General features: G+C 39.4%; 1 protein-coding gene across 2 annotated transcripts; it reads right to left on the bottom strand.

Moving 5' to 3' along the window:
* Positions 1-2063: 2063 nt before the first annotated feature.
* On the bottom strand, positions 2064-8936 carry LOC146639950 (BTB/POZ domain-containing protein 1-like). 2 transcript variants are annotated; one of them, XM_085356749.1, is made up of 8 exons: positions 8381-8936; positions 7027-7183; positions 6073-6178; positions 5784-5981; positions 5437-5629; positions 5256-5343; positions 2941-3087; positions 2064-2846 (listed from the first exon to the last, which is right to left on the bottom strand). In XM_085356749.1, the coding sequence occupies exons 1-8, from the start codon at positions 8794-8796 to the stop codon at positions 2688-2690; spliced, it is 1464 nt and encodes a 487-aa protein (XP_085212875.1). In that variant the 5' UTR covers positions 8797-8936; the 3' UTR covers positions 2064-2687. The 2 variants fall into 2 exon arrangements, with proteins under 2 accessions (XP_085212875.1, XP_085212884.1); XM_085356758.1 differs by having other exon boundaries at positions 5437-5566.
* Positions 8937-10297: the final 1361 nt, after the last annotated feature.

Below are 10297 nucleotides of genomic sequence, written 5' to 3'. Positions count from 1 at the left end.
TGGAATACAAATTACATAACTCCCACCAGCTGGACAAGTAGGTGAACACAAACACACTCACACACTATCCATTCTGCCTGCAGGTTAAGTCGTGATGGACACACACACACACACACACACACACACACACACACACACACACACACACACACACACACACACACAGAAAGCTGGATCTTGACGAGAATATTTAAATAAATGTAGGTGCTAAGATGCAGTACACTGACAAACAAGGATAGGCTGCACATGCAATAAAGCTAAAATCCAGGATGAGTGACTGAGTGGGGACCTGGACTGACCCAGGTAACATTTTAGGATCAGCATCTAAATGTAGCCTTAAAAATGACTTTGTGTGGTTTCAGTTAATCAACACAATTGTCAAGACACAATAGGAGTAAACAAATCACTGAACTGAATTTCCTTTAGGGAAATCCAAAAAGATCCTAGGGACTATTGCCACAAATGTGAAAACAAAGGTGTGTAAAACCCCTTGTATTTTGTGTGTAGAGAAAGCTGCGTGAAGTCTGGGAAATTGGCTCAACTGATGTAGTCTAAAAATTGCTTGGTGTAACACTTACCACACTCAGCTTTTGACCAAAAGAAAAATATTTCAGGTTTTCCTGATTCAGTTTTGACACTGATGTGATTTTTGCTGTTGTTGCTTTGTGTCTTCAGATAAAGACAGGAGTGTGTGCATCCTTTAGGTGTGTTATATTACCACAATTACATCTGGGTACATAATGTAAATGACAAATACACACTGTAACCACAGACACATCATACACATATGATGCATGTCTTTGGCAAACACAAAAATGTGTTTTTATAAAAATGCTAAAAACCAGAAAAGAGAGTAAAGACCTTGCTTCACTTCACTTCCTTCACAACAGAAGAACCACATGCAGGTAATACTACCTGCTCATATGTCAGCATCATTTTTTGGTACTGTGAGAGTTTTGCTGCACAACATTTTTTGCAGCCACACTAATTAGAGGAACCATTTCTAGGCTGAGTACTAAAAGTGGGGTTCCTGATTATAATCATGCTTCAGCACCACATAAACCATTTAGTCCTGTACAGTCAGTGTCATTTGTTGTCAAAAAACAGCAGAGAGAAAAATCCCCTCTCCTGTCATCAGTGTTCATGTTCAGGCTCACTCTGTGAAAGACGGCTCATTCATCTGCCATCTAACCAGCCTCACACCACCCACACATCTAGAAAGACAAGCGCACACATCAGAGAAACCACAAATCCCTGTCATGGATTTGTAATCTAATAAGTGCAAGAAATCATCCTTGTGACCGAGTTATTCCCAATAAGCTCCATGTTTGCCTGTTTGTGGCAGACGTAACAGGAAGCCTTTATTAAGTTCTTTGAAGACTTTAAAATATATTTTTTTAACAAAGTACAGGTAAAAATTAGAGGACTGGTAGTGCTGTGGACTATCTGTCCTCCTGGTTCTTGAGTGTTTTGTGTCGTGGGTGGTGAAAAAAAGAAAAAAAAAAGCTGCCTCAAACTGATTTTCTTGGTTCTTTCTCTTATGAGGGCCGTCTAAGTGGGCAGACAGCAGAAGCTCTCAGGTCCCGGTGACTCACCTGACAGCCTTCGTGGATCACTCTCCTCGTCAAAGCCCACTCACAGCCATCTAAAGTGGCCTTGTTTGCACTGCCTGTTTCATATGAATGTGCACATTATGCAATTAAAGAGCACTTCATCTTTTGAGCTGTAGACGCAGCTTTCAGAGGACAGCCTTCTTTTCACTGGCAGAGTAAGAATAGAGCACATCCAGCAAAGAATAATTGGGCATTATTGAGATGTGCGTCAGGATTAAGGACGACACTGTAACCACGACGCCGATTACTTCCCTTGATCGTCTCACAACCCCCTCCTCTAATCTGTTTTGTAGTATCTGAATGCATGTAGAGGATTTGGCATCACCTAGTGACACAAAGAGGAATGATATAAACTGTACATAAATATTTACCACAGCGTTTGGAACAGGAAAAAAAAAAAACTCACCTTTTAAGCCATATTAAAAAAAACCAAAACATTTATTTCCCCATAAAACTGGAACGTTTATTTTGTTGTTGCTGGTTTTTTTTCCGTCTTCTTTTTTCATTTTAACTCTAAGCAAACATGAAGTCATAAATAACAGCATGTACCACTGGCAATGTTACACAACATACACACACGGAGCGTGATTACAATGCCAAAACAAAGTACTTGAACAGACACATGTTGAATACATGATAAACAGTGCACAATAAAAAAAAAAATAAAAAATGTAAATATTGTACTTTGGATAAATGCATCAGCAAAACAGATTGTAACTGTCTGCAGTCTGACGTGTAGCTCAGATTCACATGTTAACAAACAGACAGCTCTCAGGCCTGTCTCCAGGATGTGTCTGTATTTAGATCATTCATAGCCGATGATACACTTTGTCCCCCGAAAAGCTTCTTTTCTTCTTTTTTTTGACAACAGAGCTGTGATTTTTCCACAACTCAGGCTGTTTCCACATTGCTGATCATGCCTGTACACCAACATCGTATAGACAAATACACACATACAGCACACACACACACACTCGTTATTCCATAGGCTCGTGAGGCACTAAGAACAGTCCAGTCTTCCCAGCAGTCCGAGGTCTCCTTGTTTCAGTGTACCTGAATGACACTGCAGCGAGTTCAGCTGTAGTAGATGATTTCTGGTATCTGCCCGTCCTCCACGGATGTGCCGTTGTTATTTCCAGGTGAACTAAAAAAGAAAAATGTTGTCTTGGCCCCCGATGCCAATTCCTGGGTCACTTTCTTTAACCCTTTAGTGCCATAATGCGAGTCGGGGCCCTGAGTTATAAAATTAAAAAGACAGACGTTAAATTAAGCTCATTTTCAATCATTCCTTCAATTCAGTTTTCAAATACAGTGACCTCGGGCTGACCTTTAAGGTGGCGCACGCAGTGTAGCTGACGTTGGGTAGGATTTCCACGGGCTCTTTGAACATCACTCGGAACGTGTTTGCTGTGCCATCGCAGCTGAAACCTGTCTCGTTCTGTCCCAGTGTGATGCGTTTGTCGCTCTCTATGATCTACAGAGGAACAGGAGAAAGTCTTCACTGAATGTACAACAACTAAATCAACTTTTTACACAGCTGGCAGCATCAGTGTCACATCTGTTTACTGGTGGATTTCTGTAGCTGTAACAAACGTGGAAGCCCCCTGAAATAAACTGTTACACAGCACATATTCAGCTATGTCTCTTCTTACTGGGGACTAAAGTTAACAGGCACAGAGACCAGCCTGTGACCGCTAAACTGCTGAATTCAGTCGTCGATCGTTTTCGCCTGTGTGACTGGGGTTTTGGTTTAGTTTAGATGAGCAGCAGCGATAGGAGGGATCACACGCATAAAGGGCCCCAGGCTATACTTTGAAATCCAGGGACGATGCAAATCTTGGACCTTTACATCACAGATTGTAATCAGAACATCTACCGAGCACTGTAAGAACCTGGGCTGTTCACTGGTGTACAGAAGCTTCTGTTAGACTTTTTAACAAATACAGGGAACTGAACAAGTCAGTTGGCATTTGATGGCGCATTTTTAGTAAAATAACTGAAAGGCAAACACTTGTCAGGGCTTGGTGTTTGACAGAGATAAAAGGTCAGCTACTGAACACTCGCTTTTAGCAATCGCAGTATCTTCAGCCATGTTTTATCTTAAAGCTTGTGTTCAAGCAGGAAACAGAGAAAACCGTCATATAAAGAGGAATTATAAATTACACAATAAAAGAGAGTGAGGTTACCATAAAGCAGATCTAGACAGCACACCCTTTTTTGGTATCTTTATTGCATATTTTGGAAAGGATATTACTACTGTGTTCAGATTTTTAATTTCCCCACTTACCGGTATTTTTTTAACATTATTTCAGCTTTTTTCATAAAAGCAATGTTTTTATCTTTATTGCCAATGTGTGAGCGGACTGTAACGTTACTTAAAAAATAAGATCTTTTCCAGCTCTGGGTTACCTCCAGCAGCCTGTGCAGTAACCTTAATGTGAGGGACTCGGATGAGTTGCCCGCTCCTTAACGCCTTGCCTTTGTCTCTTTCTTCCATTCCTCTACAGCACCAACACTGAGCAATACTGGCTATTTTAGATTGGAAATGGAGTCCACTAATTTCTAATGTATGCTTTCCTTCCTGCTAATGGTACTGCTAGCAAAATCTGATGTGACTGGAAACACTAGCTAGCTAGATTGACTCTACAGCTAAGAGGATTAATAACAGTAACTAATGTATTATGTGTGTATTATATAAAACGATGCTTTTTTTTGCCTGTAATTATAGAATAAAAGCTTTGATGCATAAATAACCGTAATAAATAACAGGAAGACCCAAGGGTAATGTCAGGGTTCAGTTACCTTACTATAAATATTATACTGGTATAAGGAAGTGAGGCATACAGATTATACACTGGTGTCTCGCTTGCTTTCACACTGAAGAACATTATTCTGAAATTGTCCCACAATTTGTAGATTTGCAGTTTTTTGCAAAACAGTGAAACTCTGCCTCTCATGTTACTGAACTCAGTAGCGCTTACTTTTCCATTCTTTTGTTTCCCTTGTCCCAATTTTTTTGACAGGTGTTGCTGCCATCAAATTCAGAAGGAGCTGATGTTTTTCATTCAGTGGTAAAAATTTCTTATTTTAAACATGTGACATTTTTCTCTGTTTTTCTGTGAATAAATTACATGTTTATGAGATTTGCACTGTATCCTGTTTTTGTTTACATTTCACTCTCCATCCCAATTTCTTTGGACATGACACACAGTATACAAAGCTGCAGGACAGTCTTATGTATATCTCATCATTATTTTGGCCAATGCTAGCTCTTAGTTTGAGCATATGCTGTATGCTCATGCAAGCTACAGAGACCTGGCTGCAGTTTAGTTAAAAGCCTTGAGGAATAATTTGGGGGATTTTACACACTGAGCACTTAACTTATAGTTTAAAGCTAAGATATATTAAGTGAGGATTGATGCTTGTGTTACCACAACTCTGTATTTTAGAAAAGGTTGTTTTTCTTGTGTTTTTTTTTTTTTATTCACTTTAATATTTCAAAGTTGTTGTTTTGTTTTTTACTTGCTGGCAATAATATAAAAATGAAATGACACTGAGTTCTACTAAAAAGTTATAAACCCACTCATCAGCAGTGTAAGTATTTTTTCTTGAACCTCATTATGTCTCCGTGCCAGAAGTTACCTGTATGTTGACCTGATAGTCAGTGGGTCCATGTATGGAACCATACAAGCCAAAACCCACTATGGATATTCTTCTGTTAACATTGAATCTGCAGAGAGAGAAAGAGATGGAAAGAAAATGAGAAAAATCAAGTGTTAATAATTAAAAAACAAAAAAAAACAACCATCAAGCCTCCGCTCACCTGATCCTGTCGCTGGTACCACTGTACCCCCATCGACTCTCAACCTGCTGGAATCTATTAATGCTGCACTCCTCCCCCCTGAGGCAGCAGCGAGGCCTGTCGATGTAGTCGACCCGCGGTTTGGGGTTTACTGTAAAGTGTAAAAACAGATTTACCACCTCCCGATCGAACAATATTCCAGACTGGGCAGGCCCTGTTGCACAAGAAAGAATATCAAACTGGTTTCTGTGGTTTGAGTTATACATGAGGAACATGATGGATATGCTTAGTGATGGCTGAACTGGTAAGAAGAGTGTTGCAAACATCACAGCATTGCAAATAAACTCATATTTCTGTGATTCACTTACCGGCAGCAAACTCCTCAACAGTCATGAGCGGGAAGCGGATGAGCGGGAGGGCTTTCCCCAGAACCTTCTGTTTGTTCTCCGCGGTCAGAGGAAGCTGTTGCCTGTAACACTCAGCCTCCGCCCAGCGGACCACCGCTCCAAACAGACGGTTCTCCCTGATGCTTAGTGTGTCTCTTTCAAGCACCGCGCAAAGAGTGTCTACACATGCAAATACACAGAAGTCTTAATATTTAACAAGTCGCATGCAAACCGTGGACAAGAAAACACCTGATCATAAACGCTCACATACCAAGGTCAATATCTGTAAATCCCTCTGCATTTATTGCATCTGCTGTGCTTTTGTCGATGGTGTCTAAGCAGAGACTGGCGAGCTGAGGCTCATCAAATAACCTGGCCTGTAACAAGACCACAAAAGTATCCATGTAAGTGTCGATTCTGGTCATTTATCTTGAACGCAGCAAAGGAGGGTATCGAATTTACCCCCAAACACGTTAGAACAAGCAAAAACAAAACTGAAAGTTTAATGCAAACACTAAAACAATCCAAGTTGGGTGGAACCTCATAATGCTAATGAATAAATCTCCCAAACCACCACTGCTAATAAAGAAAACACTGCTCAGAATATGGTTGCTTTAGCTTATTTACAGTATTGTTTATAGTTTTGTTCTAGTTGCTGCTGAGACCTTTTCTACCCCCCAATCAGATTCAGTAGCAGCCTGAGGGCACAGCAGCCAGCCACTGAACAGAATGCTGAACCCAAACAAACGGCAGCATAAACCAAAAATAGAACAGCTAATGTTGTAAAAGTCCTGCCAGCGATGGCTGGGAGGTGGTCTGGTGCTGACACACACACACACACACACACACACACTTAAAAGAAATACAGTTTATCTCTAACTGTAAGAGCTGCTGTTGAACAGACGGTAAGAGCAATGCCAGATTTTCATTAGATTTTTTTAACATATTGCCTGGAAAATGCATTAAAAAAAAATACACATAGCTGATATTAAAACCCTATTCATGCCCGCCATTAAAGAAATCTGACTCTTTGTAGACTACATAAATCTGACTATTTATATCTAGTGCCATCGAGGATGGTTCAAAACCAAGCAAGTTAACTTGCAGAATTAAAAGGAATATTTCAACATTAAAAATTTCACAAACCGAAAGTACAATCCAGGCCATCTGGATCTCTCAGTTTTAACGTAAAGGATGCACTATAGTCGAGGAGAGTGAAAGTAACCTGAGTGAGAAGCATAAATGCGTTGTCAGCTCTGAGATGTTTGGTGAGGAACTCCACGCAGTGCCCCTCCAGAGCAGGGACCGCATACTTCTTAGCCGTGTACAGAGTCGTCATCACTGTCTCGGGACCAATGTGGACCTCGTCAGAATAGAGGAACCTGTAGAGAGGAAACAGGCACCAGAACAAAGGGAACAATTACATTTTCATAGTTATTCTACGTAAATTCTTAATATTTGTAGGCCATGCTAAGATGGAGGTGCCTCAACATTTTGAGTTACAAGGAACAAGTTCATACAAACATCACTACTCATTTGGCATAAACTGAAATGGTCCTCTAGATAATCACAACAGTTCTTTACTCATTATTAGCTTGAATCACCAGACACCCTGAGATACGATACTATCACAATATTTCCCTCATGATTTGCTATAATTGTAATTTTTACCATTTTGCAATAAGCTGAGTATTTCAATAACATATACAGTTATTTATTACCTAAATATATCATCAAAGTATATATTTTATCCAATAACAAAGTTATGTGCTTCAGTTATTTTTCTGTTGCAAAATGAGATTGTCAAGCATAACAACAATGTCACTAAAATCATCCATCAATGTTGCCCTTCTGTGATTGAATGGGGTCAAGTTGGCAATTATATACTTTGTCCAGCTGAGTGTGTCCATCATTTGTGGTGATAGTTGTGTTTTTTTTTCAGTTGAGCCCATTTATTGCTTGGCTAGCATTATTTTCTCCTGCACCACCATCCTAAATCAGAATCAGAATTATAATTTAGGATGGTGGTGCAGGAGATAAGCCCTCTTCTTAGTAGAGTAGTATTACAGGGTGTTTTCATGTACTTATTATTTATCTGTTTATTTTCATTCATATAATAAAATATCGATATTTGGTGTCCCTGCGTCGATACAATATCGTGAAACTGTACTGTATCGCTATACCCTCCCCCACCCACCCCTTCTAATTATTAGTTTCTTAGCAGTTCGTATTTGAGTTTTTACCTTTCAAATTCTTTAATTTGAAAGAAAAGGTCTGAAGGTCACTTTGCTGTGAGACCTCTAAAATCAGGAAGTCAAATTAATAAGTGATAAACTGTTTTTAATAGAGTAGGTTAGAGCGAGGTTTCGTATTTTTCATTAGGGTTAAACATGAGAAATCCCCTAAAAACAATATGGTGGGCCACATAAGCGCCTTGACTTTGATTAACTTTTAAATGCTGTTTTTAATGTTTATGTACACTTTGATCATGAGGTATGCATGAGGTTTTTACCACCCGGAAATAGTGTGGTACTAGGTGGTCTCGAATGCAGGCAGGGCTTGGGGTTCACCTGTCCTACCTGAGCAGCGCGAGGAAGGCGGCCGGCTCCACATCAGGCAGCTCGATTTCAGCAGAGGTCGTGGCCATCCCACCGTTAAACATGGCATCAAAAACGGCACTGCCAGCGGCCAGGACGAACTTATGGGCCGGTATCCTCTGGGCCTGTCTTCCTTTCCCGACTATGAACCTGACGTCGCTGAGAAGCTCGTTGTTGAAGAGGAAGGCGAAGCGCTCCTTTAGGGACCTCTTCGTCGCCTGCCAGTTGTACATGGGCTCCCGGTGAAGGCCGAGGACGGGCGGGGAGCCGGACGGGGTAGGAGCGGAGGCTGGGACGTTGGAGAGCGCTGCTGGTGCTCCGCAATGAGCCGAGTTGGATGCTGCCTCCTGACCGTCATGGTTTGACGGCAATCCGCCACCACTGCTCCCGGTCGCCATAACGACACACTGTTTTTCAGTGTACTTTCACAGAAACGGCCTCGTTATTGACACGCAGACACGCACTCGCCGTAATGTTTTTGTTGTTATTCATTTACGTGGTATCCATCGCAGCAGACGCCATCACTCATCACTAGCTACCTGCTAGCTACAGAGTCTCCGGAAGTGGCGTGGGTATACTTCCTCCAAAATATTTTTTTTTGTCCTGAAACTTTATTGTTCACTTCTAGATAAAAAAAAAAAAAAACGAACAAAGAAAAAACTTGAACAGTGTCTTAACATACAGATTGTTTTCCTTCTTTTTATCTATATGACCGTTTTGGGCACAATACAATCGGCAAATATGTTAAATAGAATAGAATTAAAATAATAAAATTCTTATTAAAAGCAGCATTTACATTCAAACGTGGACGGACGTGTGAGCAAGAGGCACTACACTCTATTTTTTAATTTTTTAAATATTTTTTGATCATTACACAATTGGCGCATTAATTCAAACTTAAAATGTAAACAAATAAATAAATACATGTGTAATTTATAAAAAACAAATAATAAGCCATTAAAAATTTATTTATAAAGGTCAGGCATCAATTGTAAACTTTTTATCAGATATTAGCTGCTGTATTCTATAATTTTTAAAACCCTTTTTTAATTATTAAACATAAAGTTAAAAATTGTCCCTCGTACTAAATACTCATTCAGTATTTATTGGCAAATATTTGCTTGAATACCCTATTCACTATAGTTATTCAAACAATTACAAAGCATATAGATCAACCCTCTGTGAACTAAGAGAATCATTTATGATTACTTTATTATAAATGTTATGCCAAAAGGGTTGAAATTGGAGTAATATGGCTGAAGGGGTATCTTACTTTTATTTGTAGCTCATGACATAAATGACATAAATAAATACTCAGGACCACCAAAATACTGATTAATAATATTTTATATGCGTTTAACACATGTTTGTAATACTTGTTCTATATGCATGGTAACAGTGTTACAAATCGGTGCTACGATTAGTGTTTTCTTAGAAAAAAGATGCAGCTGTGAATTGCAATAGACTGTGAATTAATAAATGCAGGTGTACTAATAAAGAAATAAAACGCTGAAATGTAATTGTCTTCTTTTGGCTAGTGAAACACTTAACCCAGTCAGAAAAGATTAGAAAATGCTAAATATGTCAAAGAAGACTGACGTTTTGTCGACCAGTGGTAGCTATCAACACATGGATGAAAGTGCCACTTCATCTTTGTCATGTTGTCTCATGTTGTCTCAAATTCACCAGTAAACACGGAATACAAAACACACTTCACAGAGCAGGACATTGATCCAGAACTGAACTTTTTTAACATCAAAAATACCTGCTACTATCATACTGAAGAACAATTCAACAAAACTGTCAAGGTCGACGGCAAAATATCTATAATCCACTTTAATAGTAGAAGTTTATATGCAAATTTTCACAAAATAAGGGAATATTTAAGCAAATTTACAC

Source organism: Diplotaxodon limnothrissa, linkage group LG1, assembly GCF_057381915.1.
Source record: "Diplotaxodon limnothrissa isolate DT_005_m linkage group LG1, D_limnothrissa_male_GT1.1, whole genome shotgun sequence".
Taxonomy (NCBI): domain Eukaryota; kingdom Metazoa; phylum Chordata; class Actinopteri; order Cichliformes; family Cichlidae; genus Diplotaxodon; species Diplotaxodon limnothrissa.
Note: the sequence above shows the minus strand (reverse complement) of the source record. Positions and strands in the feature narration are given on the sequence as shown.

Coding starts and splice junctions, on each gene's coding strand:
- LOC146639950 (XM_085356749.1), bottom strand. CDS start 8,796: ATGGCGACCGGGAGCAGTGGTGGCGGATTGCCGTCAAACCATGACGGT. Junction 5,630..5,783: donor TGTTGAGGAGTTTGCTGCCG/GTAAGTGAATCA, acceptor CTTGTGCAACAG/GGCCTGCCCAGTCTGGAATA. Junction 5,344..5,436: donor GGTACCAGCGACAGGATCAG/GTGAGCGGAGGC, acceptor CTCTCTCTGCAG/ATTCAATGTTAACAGAAGAA.